Below are 12,723 nucleotides of genomic sequence, written 5' to 3' on the forward strand. Positions count from 1 at the left end.
TTACACAAAAGACTTGGAACAGAGAGTAAACACCAGGATCTGGAAAGGGAACAGAGAATAATACCAACGCACGGAGGACAGGACAGAAGGGAATTAAATAGGGATTACTAAACAACAAACACCTGAAGCTAATCAAACATAAGGGAGCGGGAAACAATTCACGAACCCTGAGAGAAACGTGGACCGCGGAAGGGCCTGTCACAAAACTCTCTCAGGGCAGACATGTACTGTCACAACCTAATCTCTCAAACTCGGATAAGACAAGAAATGGAGAGACCAGGTCGTGACAACAATAGGCACTCTTTGGTACCAATATGTGCCTTTTAGGTACTAATATGTAACTTTGAGTTAATAATTGTAACTATGAGGTAACAATAGGCACTCTTTGGTACCAATCCCACATGGAAAAAACATATATAAACATATATGTTTCAATATAGGTTTTGATATAAGTTTTACATATATGTGACATATATAAAATTGGCCGTTTTCCTATATTATATGTACATATATGTTAACCTATATATTGGTAAAATTATTAAAATCTGTAGCTGCTAATAAATTAAACATAAATAAAGGTCCAACCAATGACAGTCTGCACCTGCAGGAGCCAGGATTCAAACCTCCAACCTTCCGATCACAAAAAAAAGCAATCCCACATGTCACTGCTGGGATTCGAACACCCAACCTTCCGATCATTAGACAACTCACTTTACCATCTGCACTACTGTTACTGTTAAATAACAGTGAACAGTAGCTGTTAAATTAAACCATTTTGTTATACATGTCCTAGACAGATCTTGTAAATGTTTTAAATGTGCAGACATCATAACTTTATTTAATAATTCACATAATTTATGGCCTGTATATGCACATATATGCACCTCAATTTTGCATATATGCAGCATATATATTATCATTTATGGCTATATATGCTGTATATGTGCAGTATATATGTGCATAGTAGCTGCATATAGGTTTCATATATGTGCATATATATTATTATATATGTGCATATATGCTGTATATGTGCTGCATATATGTGCATATTAGCTGCATATATGTTTCATATATGTGCATATATGCTGTATATATGCAGCATATATGTGCATATAAGCTGCATATAGGTTTCATATATGCACATATATCCCCATATAGGTTCTTTCCATGTGGGATATGTCCCTTTTAGGTACTAATATGTAACTTTGAGGTACTAATTGTAACTATGAGGTAACAATAGGCACTCTTTGATACCAATATGTCCCTTTTAGGTACCTATATGTACCTTTTAGGTACCTATATGTAACTTTGAGGTACTAATTGTAACTATGAGGTAACAATAGGCACTCCTTGGTACCAATATGTCCCTTTTAGGTACTAATATGTAACTTTGAGGTACTAATTGTAACTTTGAGGTAACAATAGGCACTCTTTGGTACCAATGTGTTCCTTTTAGGTACTAATATGTAACTTTAAGGTTTTAATTGAATAGGCACTCTTTTGTACCAATATGTCCCTTGTAGGTACTAATATGTAACTTTGAGGTACTAATTGTAACTATGAGGTAACAATAGGCACTCTTTGATACCAATATGTCCCTTTTAGGTACCTATATGTAACTTTGAGGTACTAATTGTAACTATGAGGTAACAATAGGCACTCTTTGGTACCAATATGTCCCTTTTAGGTACTAATATGTAACTTTGAGGTACTAATTGTAACTTTGAGGTAACAATAGGCACTCTTGGTACCAATGTGTTCCTTTTAGGTACTAATATGTAACTTTAAGGTATTAATTGAATAGGCACTCTTTGCTACCAATATGTCCCTTTTAGGTACCTATATGTAACTTTGAGGTACTAATTGTAACTATGAGGTAACAATAGGCACTCTTTGGTACCAATATGTGCCTTTTAGGTACTAATATGTAACTTTGAGTTAATAATTGTAACTATGAGGTAACAATAGGCACTCTTTGCTACCAATATGTCCCTTTTAGGTACCTATATGTAACTTTGAGGTACTAATTGTAACTATGAGGTAACAATAGGCACTCTTTGATACCAATATGTACCTTTTAGGTACCTATATGTACCTTTTAGGTACCTATATGTAACTTTGAGGTACTAATTGTAACTATGAGGTAACAATAGGCACTCTTTGGTACCAATATGTCCCTTTTAGGTACTAATATGTAAGTTTGAGGTACTAATTGTAACTTTGAGGTAACAATAGGCACTCTTTGGTACCAATGTGTTCCTTTTAGGTACTAATATGTAACTTTAAGGTATTAATTGAATAGGCACTCTTTGGTACCAATATGTCCCTTGTAGGTACTAATATGTAACTTTGAGGTACTAATTGTAACTATGAGGTAACAATAGGCACTCTTTGGTACCAATATGTCCCTTGTAGGTACTAATATGTAACTTTGAGGTACTAATTGTAACTATGAGGTAACAATAGGCACTCTTTGATACCAATATGTACCTTTTAGGTACCTATATGTAACTTTGAGGTACTAATTGTAACTATGAGGTAACAATAGGCACTCTTTGGTAGCAATATGTCCCTTTTAGGTACCTATATGTAACTTTGAGGTACTAATTGTAACTATGAGGTAACAATAGGCACTCTTTGGTAGCAATATGTCCCTTTTAGGTACCTATATGTAACTTTGAGGTACTAATTGTAACTATGAGGTAACAATAGGCACTCTTTGCTACCAATATGTCCCTTTTAGGTACTAATATGTAACTTTGAGTTAATAATTGTAACTATGAGGTAACAATAGGCACTCTTTGCTACCAATATGTACCTTTTAGGTACCTATATGTAACTTTGAGGTACTAATTGTAACTATGAGGTAACAATAGGCACTCTTTGGTACCAATATGTCCCTTTTAGGTACTAATATGTAACTTTGAGTTAATAATTGTAACTATGAGGTAACAATAGGCACTCTTTGCTACCAATATGTACCTTTTAGGTACCTATATGTAACTTTGAGGTACTAATTGTAACGATGAGGTAACAATAGGCACTCTTTGGTACCAATGTGTACCTTTTATGTACCTATATGTAACTTTGAGGTACTAATTGTAACTATGAGGTAACAATAGGCACTCTTTGCTACCAATATGTCCCTTTTAGGTACTAATATGTAACTTTGAGTTAATAATTGTAACTATGAGGTAACAATAGGCACTCTTTGCTACCAATATGTACCTTTTAGGTACCTATATGTAACTTTGAGGTACTAATTGTAACGATGAGGTAACAATAGGCACTCTTTGGTACCAATGTGTACCTTTTATGTACCTATATGTAACTTTGAGGTACTAATTGTAACTATGAGGTAACAATAGGCACTCTTTGCTACCAATATGTCCCTTTTAGGTACTAATATGTAACTTTGAGTTAATAATTGTAACTATGAGGTAACAATAGGCACTCTTTGCTACCAATATGTCCCTTTTAGGTACTAATATGTAACTTTGAGTTAATAATTGTAACTATGAGGTAACAATAGGCACTCTTTGCTACCAATATGTCCCTTTTAGGTACTAATATGTAACTTTGAGTTAATAATTGTAACTATGAGGTAACAATAGGCACTCTTTGCTACCAATATGTACCTTTTAGGTACCTATATGTAACTTTGAGGTATTAATTGTAACGATGAGGTAACAATAGGCACTCTTTGGTACCAATGTGTACCTTTTATGTACCTATATGTAACTTTGAGGTACTAATTGTAACTATGAGGTAACAATAGGCACTCTTTGCTACCAATATGTCCCTTTTAGGTACTAATATGTAACTTTGAGTTAATAATTGTAACTATGAGGTAACAATAGGCACTCTTTGCTACCAATATGTACCTTTTAGGTACCTATATGTAACTTTCAGGTACTAATTGTAACTATGAGGTAACAATAGGCTTTCTTTGGTACCAATGTGTACCTTTTATGTACCTATATGTAACTTTGAGGTACTAATTGTAACTATGATGTAACAATAGGCACTCTTTGGTACCAATGTGTACCTTTTAGGTACCTATATGTAACTTTGAGGTACTAATTGTAACTATGAGGTAACAATAGGCACTCTTTGGTACCAATATGTACCTTTTAGGTACCTATATGTAACTTTGAGTTAATAATTGTAACTATGAGGTAACAATAGGCACTCTTTGCTACCAATGTGTACCTTTTAGGTACCTATATGTAACTTTGAGGTACTAATTGTAACTATGAGGTAACAATAGGCACTCTTTGCTACCAATGTGTACCTTTTATGTACCTATATGTAACTTTGAGGTACTAATTGTAACTATGATGTAACAATAGGCACTCTTTGGTACCAATGTGTCCCTTTTAGGTACTAATATGTAACTTTGAGGTACTAATTGTAACTATGAGGTAACAATAGGCACTCTTTGGTACCAATATGTCCCTTTTAAGTACTAATATGTAACTTTGAGGTACTAATTGTAACTATGAGGTAACAATAGGCACTCTTTGGTACCAATATGTCCCTTTTAGATACTAATATATAACTTATAGCAGAGATTCTCAAACTTTTTCAGCGTGCGGCCCCCCTTGTGTACGGTGCATTCCTTCGCGGCCCCCCTTAAAGAAAATTTATGACAAAAAACTGTTCTAAAACTCAACATTTTAATAAAAAACATTGAATTATACAATGTATTGCTTTTGGTTAGTAGCCTTATTTTTTTAGGTTTAATTACACAGAATTCATGATAAATTTATGTATTTTATAAAATGTCATAAAACTGGGGCCACCCTGGCACCATCTCGCGGCCCCCAGTTTGAGAACCACTGACGTACTAATTGTAACTTTGAGGTAATAATAGGCACTCTTTGTTACCAATATGTCCCTTTGAGGTATTAACATTTAAGGTACTAATATGTAACTTTGAGGGACCAATATTTACCCTTGAGGTACAAATATGTCCCTTTGAGGTACTAATATGTACTCTTTGGCAAGGCCGCGTTATCCTAATGGGCAACATGGGCTGTAGCCCAGGGCCCCGAACACTAGGGGGCCTCCGAGACAATTCTATTTTGAGTTTTTAAAAACATTTTGATTGACGTAATTATGCGTAAGTGCTACCTAGAGCAGAGGCCCCCAACAGGTCGCAAGAATGTTCTGAAAAAAATTGTATAATAGCTACGTAATAGCTTATGGGATATTTTGTCCTTTAAGAGCCGACAAATAACATCGATCATTTCCACTCTTGTACAAGGCCGCGGTCTCTCTGGGACCTTCAGCCCACCAGGAAAAATTATAAATGGAGTACTAGATTAAAACCTTGGATACTGTACATAATCTATGCAGACAGCATCCAAGACATAATCTATTAAAGACTTCTCCCTGTATTAATTTCGTGTAAGAAGGCTGTCTTTATTTCTTGTTTGTGTATGGATCTACTTTTTTCTTAGTTTAACTGTTGGATGGATGCATGAATAGCCATCTTCTGTGGTAAGTCCTTACATTAAAAAAATGTATATGCAAAAGCAAAGTTGTAAGATAAGGCAACATGCATGTTTATTCTGTTTCATGTTTATTTCGTTTCGTTTTGTATAGCCCTTTTCATTTTTTTATTTCTGCACCCGTTGCAACTGCAAGCAGCAGAGCAACCTGCCTTCGCTTTTTAAAAATAGTATGTGTTGATAATAAACGTTTAAACTAACATTGTAATATGCTGAAAATATTTATTTAAATAGTTGTTATTATAGGCAAGTGTTGATTTGAGAGATACATGTCGTCAACTTGCTGTCGGCCGCTAACCACTAGTTATCATAAAAACTTTAACAAACAAAAACTGCTCTAAAATGTAAATAAAAAAAGAAATATAACTATTTTGCAATTTAAAACAAAACTGAACTGCTTTAATTGCTGCAAGAGTACAGCTGTACAAGCTGTGTCAGCAGTTATTTTTTGCTATTTCTGCGGATTTCTTTTGCAAAATCTATGCGGAATTTTGCAGAATGATTTAAAATGTTTTAAAACGATCCGAGAGAATGTGTGCTGTGAATTTTACAAAAATAAAATATTTTATAACATGTTATACATTTTATTAAAGGATTACGCTGAATTAAACTAGACCAACATGAACCAACAGATAATGGATAATGTGATTTCACGTCCATAGAGTTTTATATAATATACATATATTACTGTCTACAGTGTGAGAGTAAAAAGAAAAGGCTTCTCATAATAAATATAGCGTATATAGCAAGATAATTTCATCAGTTTAACAACACAATGTATATATATTTATCTTGTAAACGGATTTGAAATAATAAATAATTGTCGCGTCACGTAGCAAGAGAGACGATAGAGATCTCATTAACTTCTCCGCAGTAAGTTTTATTTTTAAATTAAAGTTTTACATATTAAATAGGCTATTAAAAAGTTTGTGCTGCTCTCATAAAAACCTCACACCAGACAGCACAGACTTCTACTCACAAACATACGCGATGCAGTAACTATAGGCCTATCTGCAGAAACAGATTCCTAATGGGGAGAATTAAAAAGTTCGGACTCGGGTCGGACTCGGGCTGAGAATTCTGGGCTCTACTACTTTTGCCTCAACTTGATTTTAATAATTTAAATGAGGAATTATATTTAAAGAAGAACAGACAGAAGCACTTTTAGTTGTGAGTTGCATTTAATAAATGTTATTGTCTGGGCTGTTTCTGATTGTAAAATTATTACTTGATAATATTGGTTAATTTATTTAAATAATTTCAGCCTACTTTTGCGTCAACTTGATTTTAATAATTTAATTGAGGAATTATATTTAAAGAAGAACAGACAGAAGCACTTTTAGTTGTGAGTTGCATTTAATAAATGTTATTGTCTGGGCTGTTTCTGATTGTAAAATTATTACTTGATAATATTGGTTAATTTATTTAAATAATTTCAGCCTACTTTTGCGTCAACTTGATTTTAATAATTTAATTGAGGAATTATATTTAAAGAAGAACAGACAGAAGCACTTTTAGTTGTGAGTTGCATTTAATAAATGTTATTGTCTGGGCTGTTTCTGATTGTAAAATTATTACTTGATAATATTGGTTAATTTATTTAAATAATTTCAGCCTACTTTTGCGTCAACTTGATTTTAATAATTTAATTGAGGAATTATATTTAAAGAAGAACAGACAGAAGCACTTTTAGTTGTGAGTTGCATTTAATAAATGTTATTGTCTGGGCTGTTTCTGATTGTAAAATTATTACTTGATAATATTGGTTAATTTATTTAAATAATTTCAGCCTACTTTTGCGTCAACTTGATTTTAATAATTTAATTGAGGAATTATATTTAAAGAAGAACAGACAGAAGCACTTTTAGTTGAGTTGCATTTAATAAATGTTATTTTCTGGGCTGTTTCTGATTGTAAAATTATTACTTGATAATATTGTTTAATTTATTTAAATAATTTCAGCCTACTTTTGCGTCAACTTGATTTTAATGATTTAATTGATGAATTCTCTTTAAAGAAGAGCAGAAAGAAGCACTTTTTGTTGTAAGTTTTATTAAATAAATGTTATTTTCTGGGCTATTTCTGATTGTAAAATTATTTGATAATATTGTTTAATTTATTTAAATAATTTTAGCCATTTAATGTTGCACATACGCTGTAAAAAACACTGGATTTACTACAAAATATAGACAGTGCATCGTTTTTGCATCCTCCTTTTTTAGTAAGTTTTACTAAAAAATTTTTCGCAATGGGGCACTTAGTAAATCCAGCCTTTATTTTTTTCAGTGTATATTGGGGGGGGGGGGGGGGGCTCAAACCAGCGTTAGCCCAGGGCCTCACAAAGGCTTAACCCGGCACTGCTCTTTGGTACCAGTATTTACTTTGAGGTACCGTTAAGGTACATATATTTATCTATGATCTATCTATTCTACATCGTTCTTTCATGCATTACTTTGATTGTTTAATTACTATAATGAGGCTTTGTGACTAGCGTGAAACTTATTTATCCTGTGGGAATCAATTCCCATAAGCAACATGCCTCAAAAATGGTTCAGTGCCCTATAATGATGTACATTGGCAAAGCATATATATAAAAGGTCTACCAACCTCCAGTCATCTTTTGATTTCTCTACCAACAGAGGCAGTGTGGTAAGTGAACTACCAATTCATGGTACTGATTTTACATTAGAGTTTCTTTATTACAGTTTCTCGATTTTTCAACTCGGTACTGCAAATCGCCCAACATTATATTTGAATTGTTTGCTTTTTTGTTTGTCCTGTAACTGTAGCTGAACTGGTAAAGCCTTGCCCTACTAATGCCAAGGTTATGGGTATTCCCAGAAAATAAAAATAAAATTTCTATTGAAGTCACTTTGGATCAAATACATTCATTTGCCAAATTCATAGGTGTAAATGTTCTCTCCCATGGCTTGGCCTTAAGCTGACTTTTATTATACTTTTAATGTATGTTTATCTTCCTTGTTTCAAACTGCATTTCAGCTTTCGAAAACATGCCGAATCTGACCGAGCTCCCAAGCAACACAACATCCAGCAGTAACCTGTCTATCATTGTGAAGGTGTGTGTGGTTATCCCACTCTTCGTTGCCTTCCTGTACTTCATCATCCTGACCCTCTACACGTTTGCGTCTCACAGGCAGTTTTTTGACAGTTCACGTTACATCCTCTTCACCTACATGCTGATTAACGACACCCTGCAGATTCTCTCCTCAGTGCTGCTCTTCCTGTTAGTCATGGGCAGCGTCAACTTTGCCATCGTCTACTGCGCCCCTCTACTGTTCATGTCAACCGCCACCTTCCTGAACACCCCCCTCATCCTCTCCACCATGTCTCTGGAGCGCTACGTAGCCATCTTTTACCCCTTTCACCGTCCCACCATCTGGAAGCCCGAATGGATCTGGGTCATCATTCTGAGCCTGTGGTTCATCAGTTGCATCCTACCCACTGTGGACTTTGTGCTGATGCGGCTCAAACCGGGCGTAGACGTTTACTCTACCCCCGTGTTGTGCAAAACCACTGTGCTAAACACTTCGCCCATTCAGTCTCTGTTCAAAGTGAGCCTGAACGGGATCTTCTTCGCCGTGGTGGCTGTGGTGATCCTCTTCACGTACATCCGGATCCTGCTGGAGACCAGGAACATGAGGCAGGACCGGACGTCGGTGAGGAAGGCTCTACACACAGTGCTGCTGCACGGATTTCAGCTGTTCCTCAGCATGATGGCCTTTTCTCAGCCGGTTGCAGAGTTGCTGTTAACCCAGCGTGTTAGCTTGACTCAAGCAGATATGTCTTTTATTTATTATTTCTGCTTCATTTTGCTTCCCCGATTTCTGAGCCCACTCATTTATGGTCTCAGGGATGAAGTCCTGAGGAGTTACATGATGAAAGCTATGCCTTGTTATGCCACCCGAGTTGACCCACGGAAAGAAATGAAAACAACAAAACAAGACTATAACAATTGTTTTTGTGGTTTTTGTTAAAAAAAAATACTTTTTGTCTGGTAAAGATACCTATCTCAAAAAGTCCACTAAGTTTTTCACTACTCACCCATGTTTCATGTTGGTGCACATTGAATTTTTGGGAAATTTGTGATGTAATCATTGTCCCCATTCATTTCTTATTTGTGACATTGGAGTACATTAACTGATTTTCTATCTATCTATCTATCTATCTATCTATCTATCTATCTATCTATCTATCTATCTATCTATCTATCTATCTATCTATCTATCTATCTATCTATCTATCTATCTATCTATCTATCTATCTATCTATCTATCTATCTGTCTATCTATCTATCTATCATTCTATCTATCTATCTATCTATCTATCTATCTATCTATCTATCTATCTATCTATCTATCTATCTATCTATCTATCTATCTATCTATCTATCTATCTATCTATCTATCTATCTATCTATCTATCATCTTGTTCACTTGTTCCTAAGTAATTTAGAACAACATAAGGGTGAAGAAATAAAGACAGCATTTTCATTTTTGGGTGAATTATCCCTTGAAGGGAACTGAAGTTTAAATAATAATAGTTTAAATAGATAAGTTAATTATGCAAATTTTTCATGCTTACATAAAAACACAAAAACAACTAGATTTATGTTTTATCTCAGTCGGTTTGGAGCATGTCTCAAATCATTCTTAAAATGTGCTAAATAATGCTTGCATTTCTCAGAACAATTCAACTGCAGAACATCATGGATGTCCTGCAAAAGCCTGTAACTTATTCAAAATCCTTAGTTCATCTCTCAAAAGTAAATGTTTATTCCAGTGAACATGTCAGACCTATCAAAATGGCAAGCCTGTGTGTCATTGTTCATGAATATTCAAAATATTTTGCCATGTTGTCAATATACCAAGTGTACACGAATGGTTTCAGTATTTTCTGTAGATTAATTCACATTTTCACTTTTTTGTAGACAAATTACATATTGTGATTTTGAAAAATAATCATATTTTACAGTACAAATAAAAAATACAAAATTAGAAAGGTTCACTGTATACTGTAAGAAATGTCCAGTTTTCGGTAACTCAAAATTTCAGGATTCACTTGACAGCAATTTATCAATTCAGTTCAAATTTACAAAAAAACATATGGAAAACATGCTTACAGTAAGAGATTATAACACAAAGGTCAACAATTTTGCATGACATGCCTTACACAATGATCAAATTCCTAAATGTTTTGAGGTGCAAGACTATTACAGTTTTTCTCAGTCGCTTTGGTACATTTCTCGAATCATACTCACAATTTGCAAAACAGTAAGTGCATTTCTCAAAACAATTCGTACAAATAGCAAAACACCATGGATAACCTGCAAAAGCCACTCTTTTACTCAAAATCCTTAGTTCATCTCTCAAAATTAAATATCTGTGTCAATGAACATGTCAGTGCCATCAGAATAACAAGTCCTTGTGTCATTGTGTACGGATAAGACAGTCAAATTGTTTAGTCATGTTGTCAATATAACAGTTTACTCTGGAGGGATGTTCTGATGTAAACTATGGCTAAAGATTTGATGACAAGTATTGTAAATTGTAAGTTATACCTTAGTCTAAGTTATGTGGGAGTTTGATTGCAAGAGACTGGACAAAATTTACATTTACGCTTTTACTGTTTGTACTGTAATTGGTTGACAGACCATGTCATTATGATACAGAAAGGAAAAGACAGCACTGCATAACATAAAAGTAGAAATGTGAACATGGGACAAAATCTTTAGGGAAAACTCTTCCACCTCCTGACCCAGCAAGCATGTTTGGCTAAAACAAGGCTAAATTTTGGCTGCCAGTAAAAGTCTAATAGACGTCTAACCATGACCCAAGAATAGACGATGTGTATACTTGTAAAAGAAATGAAAGCAAACACCTTGAACACTTGATGACTTTGCTTACATGTTGGAATATCATACATCTTCAAGTTATTTTGGCAAAAATGGCATGTAACCAAATTCAAGGTTATTTAGGGTAGAAGTGGGTTACTATTGGGTCTATAGTTAGCCATCATTTCAACGTCTCGGTTTTTGCTTGCTGGGGGACGTTTCTGTCTGTTAGAGAAAGTCAAAATTCACCTGCGAGCAATTTACCAATTCAGGACAGATTTAGAAAAAAACGTCTAATGGAAATGTATGGAAATATGTTTGACCAAACCCTGTATTATGAGAACTTGTTCAACCATTTTGCAAGTAAAGACTTATACTATGAACCAATGCCTAAATGTTGTGTGGAGTGAGACTATTCAACAGAGACCCATTATAATACATTTTGATCAACATGACATAAGCAATTGATAATGTAGGAAAAAGCAGAGAATTGTACATAATCATTTGCATGGATGTACCAAAGCATTTGCAACTTGTTCAAAGAAATGAGAAACTGCTTTTTTGATGTGCACAAGTGACACAATGATGTGAGAATTGAACAAGTAGTTTTGAGAATTTCAATTCTGATCTGAGAATTGTACCAAAGCGACTGAGAAAAACTGTAAACAGAAACCAGTATAATGTAGTTTAATGAAAATGACATAAGCAATTGAAAATGTAGCAAACATCTGCATGATTGTAAGCATTTGCATTTTGTCCAAAACAATGAGAATTTGCTTTTATGTTGTGCACAGCTGCATCATCACAGATGATGTGGAGGTTGAACAAAATGTTTTGAAAAATAATATTTGATCTGAGAAATGTTCCAAAGCGATCGAGGGGCGTGAATTTAAAATATGTGTTTATTGCAAAATGTGCATCATGCATCTTGTCAAAATACATGCCTGCTGCACATGTGTTATAACGGTTTATCTGGCAAACGCGAGCGTGTCTTTTATCATAAATGCCTTCGAAGGGTCTGCAGCATCCTCGTATTTTGACAATTAACCCAGATTTTTTTATATTTGACCCAACAATGGGTTAAAATTACCCAGCATTTTGGGATTAAACAACCCAGCTAGGTTACATTACAACCCAACTGGCTGGACTCATCCCTTTTTGAGCCATGCTTGGTTAAAAAAAAACGAGCGTGTATATCTTATACCTTATTTTAAATAAGATAAAGAGGCAATGTGCATACAGCTCTTGAGTTTTGTTTATTTTAGTACACACCATCTTTTTATCTGTGTTTGGTTGCTATTGTTTCCATCTATCTGTCTATCTGTCTAATATATGTAGAATGTTTTAATTGTACAT

General features: G+C 34.4%; 1 protein-coding gene across 1 annotated transcript; it reads left to right on the plus strand.

The window, feature by feature from the left end:
- Positions 1-8,527: 8,527 nt before the first annotated feature.
- or95a1 (odorant receptor, family 95, subfamily A, member 1) lies at positions 8,528-9,511 on the plus strand. Its single transcript, XM_065279992.1, has one exon. It carries the CDS (start codon positions 8,528-8,530, stop codon positions 9,509-9,511), a length of 984 nt encoding a protein of 327 aa, XP_065136064.1.
- The last annotated feature ends 3,212 nt before the right edge of the window (positions 9,512-12,723 follow it).

Source organism: Paramisgurnus dabryanus, chromosome 8, assembly GCF_030506205.2.
Source record: "Paramisgurnus dabryanus chromosome 8, PD_genome_1.1, whole genome shotgun sequence".
NCBI lineage: Eukaryota > Metazoa > Chordata > Actinopteri > Cypriniformes > Cobitidae > Paramisgurnus > Paramisgurnus dabryanus.